General features: G+C 41.1%; 1 protein-coding gene across 1 annotated transcript in view; it reads right to left on the bottom strand.

Annotated features, from left to right (window-relative positions):
* Positions 1-8,255: 8,255 nt before the first annotated feature.
* Positions 8,256-15,709, bottom strand: part of LOC119161356 (core histone macro-H2A.1) — a 46,021-nt gene continuing 38,567 nt past the window's right edge. Inside the window, exons 6-8 of the mRNA XM_037413792.2 lie at positions 15,476-15,565; positions 10,800-10,968; positions 8,256-9,141 (exon numbers count right to left, since the gene is read on the bottom strand). Of these exons, the coding sequence (XP_037269689.2) occupies positions 8,976-9,141; positions 10,800-10,968; positions 15,476-15,565 (425 nt within the window). The 3' untranslated portion in view covers positions 8,256-8,975. The remainder of the gene's footprint in view (positions 9,142-10,799; positions 10,969-15,475; positions 15,566-15,709) is intronic.

Below are 15,709 nucleotides of genomic sequence, written 5' to 3'. Positions count from 1 at the left end.
ACTAAATCATTTGATATCGGTTCTCAGACCTATTCTAAAATCATCCCCAGCAATCACACTAACCAAAACACAAATAAAAAATTGGTGTTTCAAAAATGTTGGAGAGCCCCTTTAAATCCCTTTCAGGAACACAAGAAAAATTTGGTAATTAAGATATGGCCCATGACAATGCAAAAACTGCATATGTAGCACACAAAGAAAAAAGTTTAAACATGTGAAGAAAAAAATGTACCATTATGTTTGCACATGTCCTTGCATATACCCAAGGGACTTTTCTCTTAGAAACATTATGAAGACAAGAAGGGCAGTAACACTCATACACATGAGCGTGACAGAACAAAAACATTCCTACTAGTTTTCCATCAACATATTAGCACTCCAGACACTGAAGGGCTGTACCAGACCAAAATGGAAGGTATCTGCATCCTCATGGCTTTTTTCTCAGTTGAGAATTCCATTTATGATTTTAGTCACTGGTACAGATCAAACAGCCCTTCATTCTTAACAAGGAGACATCCAGTGTTGGTCCCGCTAGTTTATGATTAGGAGCAATTTTCGGAGCAGGAAGAAAGCCATTTTAGAAAAGATTTGGAGCAGATAAAAGTGTGTTTTGTAGCAGGTACAGAGCTAAAAAAATTGTTTTGGGAGATGTTTGGAGATGACATAACAGAGTTTAGGCTCACTTGAAGCATCATAATAATGAGTCTGTAGCTTTTTAGTGCATAATCTTATTAGTCTGCAAAAGAGAAAATGCTACTTTGATGTAAATAAAGAGAGCTGCCATCAATCAGGCTGTTCACACAATGCAATGCCACATGCTGGCTTGCATACAATAATAGCAGACGTGCCTTTTCATTAAGCATTAGTGACAAGGTGAGCATGGCACATATGGTTTCTGCAAGGAATAGCTGCTATAACCATGGGTGTCCCGAGGGGGGGGTGCAAAGGGGCACTTGCTCCTCTCAAGTCACACCAGCACTTGCCCTTCACCCAAGCTACACCAGCGCTCTCCCCCTCTGCCAGCCGCGATTCAACACAGTTTTGCAGCACTCAAGACAAAATCCTGCTGACGCACATGACCATAACACAATGCCCTTCACGTTTTCGAAAGAAAAGGGGAGACGCTCTTATGCATAAAACCCTCTCTCCTGCTGCCCAACCTTCATGAGCCCTTTTATCAGCCACTGGCAGGGGTTCTCATACTGGGGCCCACACAAAAGAACGACAATTCTGAGAGAATTACTAATTTGTCTATATACTATTCATTTACCATTAATTTACAGTTTATTAATTTAGAGTAATAACTTTGCATTGCTGTTCATATTTACTTAGCGTCACCATCGACATACTGAAGAATCTGTCACAGCGCAATTAACTATGGCGAAATATCAAGAAAACTTTGGCACATCTGAATTTTCATTAACGTGAATACACTACTTGGAGAGCAAAGCGCCTAAAAGAGAAGCTGCATGGCTAGCATGCACTGCATTACAATGCACATGGTGGACAGAGAGAAAAATCGCTTCTCTACGTATTCTCACCAGTTTCTCATTAGGAGCAATGAGCTTCCAAATTACAGACAACATGCCTATCAAACTATCAGTAGATCACATGCCTACATACTTTGGTTAAGCCAATCATAATGAGCAAAAAAAGCACATCGATAGCAAGAGAAAGACGAGGAGTGGCTTCTGCAGCAATATGAAAAAACCCGTGAATGTTGGATACCAGAACAGAAATATTTTGAACCAGATACAATCAAGTGCTGTTTAAGCAGGGGAAATAGTGAATTTTGAAGCAGTTGTGTAAACTGCACTTGAATTGGTGCAGTTGGACCACCACTGGACTTCCACATTCCCGTCCCCAGATAACTTCAACCATTTCAAACAATGTGGTAGCAAGGATAATTCGGTTAGTTGGTACTTATTCATTTTCGACAAAATATAACAAGCACAGAGACACGTACACGAGAAAAGAAATGAAAAAAATGCTGCACCTGCATAGTTTTCCTTTTTTTTTTTCTAGTGCCTGTCATTTTGTCCACACCATATTCTGACAAAAATGCTATACTACGAACCACCTTCATTAAATTAGGCTCCTCCCCCTTCTCCCCCCCCCCCTTTTTTTGCACATACAGCCAGGTATCAGAGCAGGCTTTTTTTCATTACTTGCTCATACAAGCTAAGCAGAAGCAAGATGCGAACCTAAACATCAGGTCTTCTAGTAAAACACTTCCATATACAATTATAGAAGAAAGAAAAAAAACACTAGTTGACTAAACTGAGGACAATATCAACAGTGATGATGACTGAATGAAAAAGCCAACACAGAAATCATGCACTTGCACTAAAACTACTCACAGCTACCACGAAACCCCGAGAGTTATGTGCAACAAAATTAACACATGCTCCTCCTTGGTCTAATCACAGATGGCCATCACTCACACGAAATGCAGAATAGACGAGTTGTGTGGTTATATAATATATGCTTATATGTGTATATAAGGGGGACTACAGCTATGATGAAGATGACTATGAAAAATGACTATCAATATTGAAACCTACTTTTTTTTTAATACAGGAAAGTTGAGAGCAAGCTGCCACCATGATAGTAGACACACCATTATGATAAATAAAACCTCTGTATCACACATCTACATCAAATTAAACTTTCTGTAAGTTTTCTTGTGCAGACTAAAAAGAAAAAAACTATTTCAATATTGCAAGCTAAAGTATAACCTCAATGTAGCGTATCCTATAGTTATTTAAATAGTACATTTATTATTTTGGTGTCATTCCTGAAAGGAAAGCTTTTTCATTGACTTCAACTAAATAAAACATGTGCTACTTTGTTCAATACACTGGAGCAGCAAAAGCTATATTTATGAGGCCAAATTGCACAAAAGGGTATGAGAGGCAAATTTAACAAACAAGTTCATGTACATACGCACACTTCAAATGTCACACTTTAAATGTCATATGCAAATGTAGATAAGCCAAATCATATCCAATGCCAGATGCTTTAAGTTGTCAGAAATGTCTAAAAGGTTCTACAGCTACACTGAAATAGCACTGCAAAATGCTTTCAGTAATGATAAAAGCTATTCCCAATAGATACACAGAACTATGACACTTAAATGCTCTGAAATCACTTCTTCCCACAACAAGAGACAAGTTTAAATGCAATCATCAGATTTGTTCGCATTACATTTCAGTTGTGAGGTTACTACTCACATAAGTAATTTGTGCACAATTAAATAGTGTGTTAATAGCAATGACTACCAAGGTAACAGAACACAAAGAAAATAGGACAAAAGAGGGATCACCTCCTACTTCTTTAACACTCTTTAGTTACAGTACACAGAGAAGTCCCCACTATTTTCTTCTTTGACATTCAATAAAGTGACACCTTCTGTTATATTCCCAGTAGGATAAACTTTCTGTATACAACAGAATCTGCCAGACAGCTACCACAATGCTCTCTTGTGGGAATGGAGCATATTAAGTAGATAAAGCAAAGTTAGGTACTGATATTAAATGTTTGACTTCTGCCTTGCAGCTATTACACTTGCAGGTTTATATTTCCAATAAAAAGGAGTAAAGGAAATAACTGCAGCATGGTGCTGTAGCAAATTAAAAACTAATTGCCTTTGCTAAGACATGTTGCCAGGCTAGATGTTGGGGTTCATCATTTATAAGGGTATACCCCACCACGACAAGGACACAAAAAAGCACTGTGTGTGTGTGCGTCTCTCTTTTTTGTGTCCTTGTCGTGGTGCACTGCACTGTTATAAATGATAATGGCCTTTGTCATCACTGTCACATGAGTGATGTTACCTCACATAACAAAAAATAGCCGATGTGTGTCACCATAGTATGAAATCAAGGACCCGTGAATTAAAATTACTAACACCTTCGATTTCGAAGTTGCCACTTGTGCAACAATATCGGCGCATTCCACAGCACCAAGAATACCTATTAAAAGTAATGCACAATTTGCGACAAAGGGCCCCTTTAAAGCGAGTTTAACAATATTTCAGGAGTACAGCTAGAGTTACACCCAGCTAGAGAACACAGATGCAGCAATGCCTCCAGCTACAATTAAATTTGCCAGGGTCTGCCAAGACTTACGTATGCAGAGCACAGAGGGGGAAGGGGTGAGTGTTTGTCCATTCCATGGCATAGCATAATAGTACATAAGTATGCTATTTTACATCTGCAACACCACCCATTACTATAAAAGTACACTTATCCAGCACTAATATTGGGGTCAATGGCAAGAAAAAGGACAAATTTGACGGGTTATAGCATGACCGCCACATTTGTAGCAATCGCCAATGAGACATATGTAGTATTTATGGCAACCAGGCACTGCTTAATGTTTCAACTTACTCAATGACGACCTGGTCCCTTCACATGCCATTTGCGCAGTACAAAATTCTTCACTCATAATTATTCACAATGTACTTGCAGAATCGCTTCACTAGCACAAATCTAGTAAATCAAAGTAAAACTATTATTACAGAATTTCTTGCTAGTAAACCTCACAGGCCCTGTTCTCACACTCAGTAACAACCTAACAAAATAACATAAGCTCTGCACACAGTCATTGCTGTCTTTCCCACAGAGAATTAGTGTAATTGCTCTATCCAATGGCACTTACCCATTTTAATGACGTCAAGCACTCCTCAAGAGTTTCAGGTAGTTGTTGACTTCTTCTACAGACACACACTTGAGTTTCTCGTTTTAGATAAAAAACTTGAACGTCTTGATAAATTTCACCAGGAATTTGTAGCAATTAGTAATTACTCGCATGAAGAATGAACTTTTCCCCCCCAAAAAATCAAAGCAAAATTAGGGGGTGTGCTTATTATACAGGGCAAATTTTACAAAAACTTTTTTGGGATGAGCTAAAAATGAGGCAATGCAAAAGAAGATAAGTTAGGTAGTTTAACCTTTCACAATTGACATACGCGTACACTGTTTTGCAAAAGGCGTCGACGCTACGACAGACTTTGCAAACTCCGTGGCAGACTCGCATGATGACGATGTTCACGTTGCAGCAAGCAACCAGTGAAGCATCAAAATTAACCATGAGATGCGACTGCAAAAAAGGTAGCCTATATCTTGCATTCCTTGCAGTATACGGGGATAAGAAGCATGAAGAGCAAATTGGATCCGAAACGAAGATCAGGGGTGCTACCATATTACTGCAATCATCATGCTATTTTCTCGGCAAGAAGTGATTCTTTCTGGTTTTCCAGAAACTTAAGGCATGCCTGCGACAGCGATAGATGGCCCTTCACGACTTCGAATTCTGTCGTTAAAATTTCGCATTTGCATGAAGCGACCATCGGCTGGTGCGGGTAGTTTCGTAACGTTCGCTCACTGTGTGCTTGTGAGCCGCAATGTCTTACACTAGCATCGTTCATAGATCCCGCTATGGTGCACGAATTATTTAAAAAGACAGGATGTGCCGTGCATCGGTAAAATAAAAACAAAACTATGCGCTGTAGCGAACGAAGGGGGGTTGGAAGCGAACCAAGGAATAAAAAACTGGAAAGATCAATGTGCAAGAAGGCACCATGTGCCTGTTTGTGAGACTGTAGGGGATGAATGTAGGGGGTGTGCTTGTTACGCCAGAAATAAATCTAAATTTTGATGACTAAGGTTGGGGGGGCATTTATTATGCGAGTAAATATGGTATCTGAGATTTAATGTCCCAAAACTACCATATGATTATGACAGACACCGTAGTGGAGAATTAGAAAATTTTGACCATGGTGTTTTTTAATGTGCACTGACATCGCATAGTAGAGGGGCCTCTACCATTTCACCTTTATCGAAATGTGACCGCTGCAGCCAGCATCGACCTCGCGACCTTCAGGACAGCAGTTGTGCACTGTAACTGCTACGAGGAATTTGTCATGTCGCTGCTGGGCCAATCGTAAAGGTTTAGGTAGTAACAACAGACTTTAGCTCCTAACATATATAGTATCTACATTAGCTGAGAAAAGTACTAGCAGTTCAAGTGGAAACCAACCAGCACAAATGTTCTTCACAAGAGAAGGGCAGACAAGCTGGATTTCTGCAGGCAGAGCTGACATTTTTCAAGTGCAGCTTGTAGTGACTGACCTGCAGGGGTGCAACAGCCGAAACAGAATTTGAAGCAATTTTCGGAGCAGCAAAATTTTACTTTTGGAGCACTAAAATGAAAATTTAGAGCAGGTTCCAGGAAAGAAATTTTTATCACGATGAACCAAATTTGGAGAAGTACAAAAAGAGAAGGCTTACAATCAGAATAAAAAGCATATGTACAAACCATTCATCATACCCTGAATCGTGCAGAGTGCATTATTATTTCAATAAAGTAGTATTTTCAACCATCTCACTGAACAAAGATAAATGATGAAGTCCACATTAGCATTTGCCGCATCTTTCAAATAACTAGACAGACTCTGCGAATTCAAATGTAGATCTGCCAAACTGGCTACTTTGAAAAACAGGGAATCAGTGAAACTGAGGAATAGCGATGACACAAAAAAAAAAAAAAAAAAAAAACCCTGGCACGGAGTTTTCTTTAAAGGCGCCAGCAATGTCATACACTGCTCCAAATAATTACCCGTAGCATTTTTAGCAGTCAGCAATCATACTAGTATTGACAGTTATGTTACGCATGAGTAATTGAACAAAATGAGCTGTGTCCGGAGACTAGTGCTGAGAGCCCCTTCCAAATCACGATACGCTTTTTTGCACAGCACTGGTGCACTGTGGCGAAGGTGCCTTAAGCAGCATTCTGCACGGGTTAGAGAACAGCCAAGAAATTTTTGAACCCCACTACGTCCCTTCCCCTCTTTTCTTTCTTATGATGAGATTAGCTTTAGGCTACAGCTTATTAGATCGCTTGCAAGACGCGTTCTACAAAATAAAGTAACAGAGGCACGTGCCCGTTGATCGAGTATTTGATATTTATCGCCGGAAGGAGGTAACTAAAACAACTTAAAGGCAGAAAAATGTGTTATATGCCTTTGCTATGGCGCCCAATGTGGTCGCAACGCCAGCATTCGCAGCTTGTCGACTCCGTTCGCACGCGAGAAACGCAGTATGTGCTTCCCGCTCTAGCTGCTAATATGCCATAGGTATGTTTGCTGACTAGGAAGTTCTTATTTCCTGCGAAGCATTGGTGGCTACGGTAACACATTTTTGTCTAGAAGTTGCGCCGTCCCGCCGATAGGTATCCACTGCGGTCGGTGGACAAATCAGCATGCGGCTTCATTACTTTAGCTCGTCGATAGCATCTTGTGAGTGCTCCGACTTAATGAGAATGCATCTGACACTGCGGTTTAGGGTTAGGGTCTGCGCACTTGGATTGATTGATGACGCAAACTGCCAGTGACCAACGTAGCCTCCATTTCTCGCTAAAATTAGCACAAGTGAGAAAAGTTTGAGGCTAGTCGGGCATTTTGGTGCAGCCTGGTGCAATTTCAGCAAATTTCATGGTTCTGGCGTAGAAATGGGGATTTGTATCAAAGTGGCGCAATTGGCCCTGCTGTTGCACCCCTGGAACTGTGAAATTGGCGCTTTTCCAACAAACACCCTGCTGTAAAAAAAGCACTAGGTGCGCTCACCCGAAAAACCTCCTCACCCACAACTGATCCACACCAGACAAATAATAAAGAAAACAAAATAAACATTTTTTTTTGTTTGAACCCTGGTACTTTTGTGAAGCTGTTCTACAGTCTGGCAAGCACTGGAAAGAACACAAAAGACACCATGCGTATTAAGCCCCAAAACAGCATTCTGGGAACAGCCACTACCTATAGACGGTTTTATAATTGCAAGCGTTGTACCCCAAGAAACTTCCGGTCACCTTATTTACCAGCGCCTATCTTTGAAACTGAAAGCACATTCTCAAGTTTTTTTCAATGGTAAGGTAAGACTCTCTTTTGTTCTTTAGATAAAAGGAATGTGCGTAAAGGTCAAAGGAATCTTTTAGCATTTTTATGTGGCTCAAAAGAACATTTATTTGAATATATTTTGCCAAATAAGGAAAAGAAAGTGTAAAAAATGAGCAGGCTATTTTCTAAAGTTCCTCTTGGCCACCGATGCTATTAAGGCACACTGGTGGACAAAACCAGATTTCATCACGGGTCTGTGTTTGTAAACAGTGAAAGCGTCTATAGTAAAACTGAACACTTAAATAAGGAGGCAAGATAGCGGAATGTGAAAGAAAGAGAAGGAAACAAGGGCAGCAGGTTAGGCATGCCTACACCAAGCTTCGCTTGCCTTTATTTCCCAGATGAGAAAAGGGCTCCTGACTTTTTCTTAGGTTGAAACAGAGTATAAATGTCCAGAAACCGCGCATGTTTACATTTTTACAACACTGAATAAATCGGCAAGTACTCACATGCCAACAAGCGAGAGCAATACACATATGCTTCAAAAAGGCAGTACTGAATTTTTGAACAACTATAAATTAGCACTAACAGATTTGACTAAGTTGAAGGTGACAGTGAGTTTTGATTAAGAAATGCACACACACACACTGAATTACACAGCTTATTAAGAAAAATGGACAATAATACTCAGCAGCATAATGAAAGTTGGCTGGCAGTGGTGGCAAATATGTTGAAAAAAAAAGTGTAAAATAAGAGTGTTTGGCCTACTCTCAAAAGGTGAGTTACCGCTGATAACTCACAATTTTACATCTGATGAGCTCAACACAGCATTGTAAAACATACAATTGTTTGCTATTAAAAAAAAATATGAAGCAGTGTCCGGCCATCACTTAGCGACGAGTCAGTAGAGCCTGCAAGAGTGTAAGCACGCGCAATGTTTACGAAAGATGAGATTTTTGTGTATGTGTGTGCATGTGAATCTTGTGTTTCTTAGTTCTCATTGAAGCACAGGTGCCTCTTTGGGTAACTCTAGATGGACCAAATGAGGACCACTCTTAGGAGCGATGAAGGTAGCAGTCTAGGAGTCCAGCTTTGCCAGCTCACTGGCATAAATGCCAATGCTCTCCATGTCGGACAAGACGAACAGGACTTGCTTCAGCGAACTTCCCATGACATTGACGAAGTAGCTGGAAATCGCCCGCAGCACTGCTTGTGCTGCAAGTTGCTTCTGTGATGGTGAGGTGCTGAAAGGAAGAGCAACATATGCTGTACAGCTTCAAGGAGATGTTAACTCTTATCCCTAACTGTTCCCATTCTAGGCTTCTGAAAACCTCCTGTAAGCACGCGGTAAATAGCATTGGGGAGATTCTGTCCCCCTGCTTTACACCCTTCTTGATTGGTATTCTGTTGCTTTCTTTATGAAGCACTATGGTAGCAGTTGATCCCCTGTAGATTTTTTCCAGAATGTTTATATATACTTCATCTATGTAATCCGTCCGCTATACAAGCACTCAAAAAACTCAACAAGAAAGAAAGAAATGGCGCTAGCGCTCACTTTTGCCACGCGAGGGCGCGAAGATAACAAAGCCAAGCCGTAGCCACTTGTAGACAAAACGAAGCCGTAGCCAAGCGGCAGTTACGAAACCGAAACTTCAAGCACAATTTCGTTTTTCGAGCAAGTTTTTGTTCGGATCCGCACATAGTACGAAGCGGAAATTTGGAACGCTGATATCTGGACAAAACCTCGTATTATACGCGGGTATTTACGGTACTGCCATTCCTAGCGACCGCAGCGTTCTCATGAGCACACTTGACAGTTCGAGCTTTGCGCCGTCACGGCCTTCAAGATTGCACACTGACACATTGAGCGCAATATCAGAGACCATAGCCCAGTGCACCCAGCAGCCCGCACGCCGTCTGGCAACTGAGATGAACATCGCGGAGTGGTTGATATCTGGTCTGACAGGTGCCACCATCCTACCAGCCAATCTTACTTCAGCGCATTCCACAGCCAATCAGATCAGGAGTTTGGGTGACGTTGTGCTACCAGAGGATGTTGTACTGTGAATGGGCGGTTCAAAACGCGTTTGGCTGAGCCTCAGTGATCTGCAGCGATTTTCAGCTTTAAAGAATTGTAACGAATTACATAGTTTACGCTGAGAGCACAAATCAATCAGTAAATTATCCTTAAAATTTGGTCTACCAGCCCAATGGGTTTGTTAAAATTGTCACGACCATTTCAGGGCCTTTTTAATGAGGCTTATGATGTACCAAACTCTTCTAACTTGCCAACCTTAACACCATTAAACACTTTGCATATTTTGCTTAGTAATTTAGCACGTAACCTTGTGCCACAATCTTTACTTAACAGAATTGCCAAACGCTGCATAGGCACGCCTGGTCTATGAAAAATGAAAGATGAGCAAACATTGGTTGAGAGAGAATAGATATTTCACAGGCAACCTTTCATGTAAAAATGATAGGACATACTACTTTGCTATGACTTTTTGTACATGAAAATGTGCCCATCAAATCGTGGTGAGGTAAACAGCATGCTGTGCTAAAAAAGACCACAAAGCATTACAAACGACATAGTTTGTTAATTATTGCATTACACACAAAAAGACACTGCTTTTGAATATTTATGCAGCTTTAATGCTAAAAACTTCTATGGGAAATGTTCAAACAGTTCTAGATTAATAACTTGCTTGCAACACGGCCTGTAAGAAGAACAAGTTACTGATAAAGTCTATGTGGGACATCGCCTTCTCTATTTTAAAAACTATATACCATTTACCAAAATTGTGAAGTTTGATAACGTAGATAAGCAGTACATGTAAAAAAAATAGCAAGAACTCTTTAAAATAGTACACAGGGCTTGATAAAGGGCAAAGGAACATACTTGTGAATTATCAACGGTGGGATTGCGAGAACACGGATGTTCTTGTCATCAGCCAATTCGAGGCAGTTGCGAACACACTTCTCAAGGTGTTCAATTGCATTGGCACCAGAAGGTACATGGCAGTGGATGACGTGTTTTGCAGGAAAGTGGTGGCCTGGACAAATGGCCACTGCGTGATACAAGATGGAGCAGGTGTTTCAAGGGTTTATAAAAAAGGGTCAGAGAAATGGTTAGAAGAATGGCTATACTCGGTGACAACTTTTCTTCACAGCACTGCAGAAGTTAAGAAATGAAGTCCATGCCTCCTACCACTCCAAAAAATAGTACTTAAGTTTACCAATAATTTCTCATTTGCTTTGCTGAAATAAATACCGCTTTAATTATTATGACACTCGTACAGTTGCCTGAAATTGTCAGTAAAATACAGTTATTGTTCCCTTTTCAAGAATGCCCTCTTTTTCTATCGATTTCTCTGGCACAAACACCTTGTTTTCAGTTTTCCTATGTAAACATGACACCTATGACGTAGTGGGTCAGTGAGCGGTCACAAACGCATTATTCAACTCTCCAAAAAAAATATATATATACTCGTAATATGGGTTTAAAAAGTACGATGAACCATCTAAATGTTTCTCCCACACAATTTTTTGGTTTATAATATTCTGAATGCACTAACGATGTGAGCGAGCAAAACCAAAATCAACTGCAAGCTGCCATACTACTCGCAAAGGAACACGAATGTGCAGAAGCCCCGCGTCCGCTGCTTTCACTCCAATGTCAAGATAAGTTGTCACCAAGTACAGTGCATGCACCTCTACAAGAGCCTCTGTACCAACCCACAAGCCTAGACATACCAAGCTACACACAAAAGCACACAATCTTTGAAACTCAGCTCAAACATTACCATGCAGAGGCATTATAACAGTTGGCAATATGCCCCTGTATTGCCAGAAGCTTCAATTTATTCCAGTGGTTTAGTCAGTAAGGGTGGTTTTAGGGGTTCAAACACCCTTTAAATGTTTACACATCGCTTTTGCATATATATGCAAAGACATTCAAACACGCATACGATCATACATAAAGGGGAAGGGAAATAACTCCCCCCTCCCCACGAAAATTTCTGGCTACACCCTCTCCTATCCCTACTGTATTTGTTGGGCTGTTTAGTCTATAAAGAATGGTTTAGAGTGCTTGTTATCCTGGCCGCCTGCCACACACATGAGCACACTGTGCCATCCAACTTACAGAATAATAGCTAGTTTTTCTTCCCCCAACATGGCAATAATTTTTTAACAAGCCTGATAGACCCAGTAGTTTGAAAGAAAAAGTGGCTGCCTACGACTCGAGCCCGCAACCCTTGTTTACGAGTTTTTTTCATTGTCCCCATGAGTGTTGCGTGCCCTCCTGAGCATAAAAAAATCACAGCATATCCACGGAGTGAATGATGATGAGTGGGGAGAAGCATCCGTCCATGCATGCGTCCATGCGTCCGATCGCGTTCGAGAATGCAGACAACACGCAGATAACACCGACGAGACGCAAGCCAAGGAAGTCGAGTGCAAGCGTCTTCAACGTGCCCGCTGCTCTGCTCCGTCCATGCCTTACCAACGATCTGCCATGTACGATGACTACCCAGGAGATTGAGAGAGGCCCTCGTTCACGCACTATGCACACAGCGCACGGGTAACACCGATGAGACGCATTCCAAGAAAACCAAGCGCAAGCATCTTCAACGCGCCCGTCACTCTGCTCCGTCTATGCCCCACCAATGATCCACCACGTACGGCGACGATACAAAAGAATGAGAGAGGCACTCGTTTGCGCTTTCAGGAAAAGGGCACGCAGCAGCCAATCGGAGAGTAGTGGCAGAGTAACGACATCTAGGAAATGAGACAAGAAATGGTCATCCACTTCTTTTTCTCGTCTCTTCTTTACACGTGACTACACGTGACTAGTGACAAGGTTAGATTATAGGAGCTTCGCCCCTGAAAATCTCAGAAATGTGTTGTCAGCTGTACATTTCTTTTTAACAGCCTGAACAGCATCGAGCGAGAGCCACGACAGCAAAGGAGTGCAAGCTGGAGCTGTTTTACCACTATCGATTTCAAGCCAATCAATACTGGTCTGCTGAACTGCATTCATACCAAAATTTCATGAAATGAAACATCATAAAAATACAGCAAACAATTAAAAATAAATTACTGTAAGGCCTGCCATGTTTCGTCATCTTCTAATATACAGGAGGTGCTTTTCTGTGCCATACACAGCGATGAAGTTGCTTTTTACAGTTCTGGAGCAGCAATAATGGGATTTTGGAGATCCAGTTTAGAGCTAAGAATCCATGGTTTGATGGAATACCCATGCTTATACATGCATTGAATATGAAAGATGCATAACCAAGTATTAACTTTTTTTGCACTATTTCCCATTTAAAAAACCCCTAACAACAAGAATTTTGTTTGCGACTTTTTTACAGTTTTTTTGTAGCTTTGCGTATGGTAATGCCCAAATTGAATTATAAACGCTCTAATGCATTGTATATTTCATGCTAGCATCGTCAATTGAAAACGAATCTGTATCAGCTCGAAATGCCCACCTAAATACCATACAAAACTAGTACCCCTAAGTGGGGCAGCACCTGACAGTACGTGCGCTCAAGCTTCAGTGATGCTGAACACGCCGTTTTTAAATAAGGAGACCCGCGGGTGGTGAAGAATGAAACCATGTGGATGCATGAGCGTGTCCCCTCAGAAAAAAGAAAAGCATTTCTGGCATAAGCAGCCAAAACCCCCTTGAGAGCAGCTCGACAACAGAGCAAGAGGGGCGACAAACAATAGTCCTCGCCAGGTGCCAGTCGGGGTACTGTGCACACCCCGCAAATGTTCTCCGACACCAACGATGCTTGCTTTACCTCTGCAACATCACGAGGAGGCCCCCTGCCTACGTCAAACCACAGCCTCCTTACTTTAAAACCAAATTAAAATATTTTATAGGCAATGCTTGTCACTTATAATTGGTCAGATCTGGCCATGCATGCAACAGTCTCAAACAACACGAACGAGCATCTCGAGTTTCCAAATTCAGTGTCAGGAGTCCTGTAATGCCACTGTCGCAATTTACTAAAAGACACAATGTGTCACATCAACAGGCTTCTCACCAGGCCTGAGCATTTCAAATGAAGAAGTGCAGCAAATAGATAAGGCAGTTGCGATCAAGCTTTCAAGATATGAAAGAGCCCAATCGTCCCGACTGTCCCACTTGGTCACAGGTGAGAGGGATGCTATCCACTACTGCAACGATGCACGGCACAAACATAGTGTGTCTTACAGGGAAGGCATCTTTTGCGTTTGTACGTTTTCCTATACATTTTTTTACTGATGTGCAGATGCTACCACTTTTCAGTTGGAAGAAAAAACTTGATGGGAGACAGATGGTGGATATATGGTACTACACCTACTTTTTTCCTTCCTTTTTCTGTCACTGGTGCCGCGTCTTGACGCTTTGCAGCACGTTTCTAATTTTGCATGAGCTTCTCACAAACCAACGTATGCACACAGTCTGTGTACCTAATTTTTTTGAGCCTGCCAATCTGTACCTTTGCCCTTTTTGGCACTCAATTGCTAGAGAATTGGACATGTTATCTAACGGTTACAGGTTCGGTCCCTGCTGACGGCAAGTTCTTTTTTTTGGTTTGGTACACTTTAATTTCTTTGTATTTATACCATAACTACTGCAAATTATCCTATGTAATTTCCTTGGTAGGGTTGTCGGATAATTCTCATTAATACTGTGTCTAACAAAAAAAAATGAGCCCTTAAATTTACACTTCTAGATTCATAGTGAGGGTCTCGTTCAGGCAGACTTGATGCCATCAGGTAACATGCAAGAAATTATTGGTCATCTGCCAGCTTCTAATAAAACCATATGCTACATGGCACCAACAGGCAGAAAAAAAAAAAAGTGTTCCACAATCAATGTCATGGCTAGCCAACTAACACACCCAGATTTAAAATGCACATATATATCCCCTAAAGTGAACGGGAGGACTGCCAATACTGTATATCAGTTGGTTGGGCATCGGACACGACGGCCGCAGGTTCAGTACCTGCCGACAGCAAGCTGCCTTTTCGGCCACTTTAGTTTCTTCGCATTCATATCATAATTACTACAAATAATACCCCCCATACTTTGCTTAGATGGATTTTCTGTTATGCCGAAACCTCAATATAATGAATTCAGATATAACAAAATATCGGTTATAACAAAGTAAATAAAAAATAGTATTAGGAACATACCTTTATAATGAATTTTTGGATATAACTAACTTATTTTCATGTAAAATGCAACTTTGTCATAATAAAGTCTGAGTGTAGTTCTGAAGATTGTTCTACACTTTCTTGCAATTTTGTGCTCACACTGAATACCTGATGCTTGAAACTGCATTGCCATTCCATATGACGTCAGCATGGGCGGAGTTGAAGGCAACTGCACACTTGGCGCTTTGGAAACTACACATTTCATAACTATGAGGATGCGCTCCAGTTCATTTGTTCCTTCTCCTCAAAGCTTCTCTGCAACTTTTAGCAAGTGGATAACCATTGTTTTATGCAATGAAGCCATAAACAAATGTTTATTATGAATAATGCTATGACAAAAGAAGAGCCTTGAAAGTTTACCTCCAGCACTCTCCAGAGGCCCATGAGATGCCAGCAGCTCTTTGACTTCCTGCTGGAACTCCTTGCCACCTGCCTTCTCCAGTACTTGGCCTGAGGAAAGAGACAGAATAATGCTGTATGACATGCCACACCACAGCATGTGGCATTGATAAATACTGAAACTGCCCTTATTCTCAAACTATATAGGCCAATGAATACTTTTCCAATGGTAAAACTATCCTATACTTTATCCTA

Source organism: Rhipicephalus microplus, chromosome X, assembly GCF_043290135.1.
Source record: "Rhipicephalus microplus isolate Deutch F79 chromosome X, USDA_Rmic, whole genome shotgun sequence".
NCBI classification, from domain to species: domain Eukaryota; kingdom Metazoa; phylum Arthropoda; class Arachnida; order Ixodida; family Ixodidae; genus Rhipicephalus; species Rhipicephalus microplus.
The sequence above is the reverse complement of the archived record's forward strand: the minus strand, read 5'-3'. Positions and strand labels throughout refer to the sequence as shown.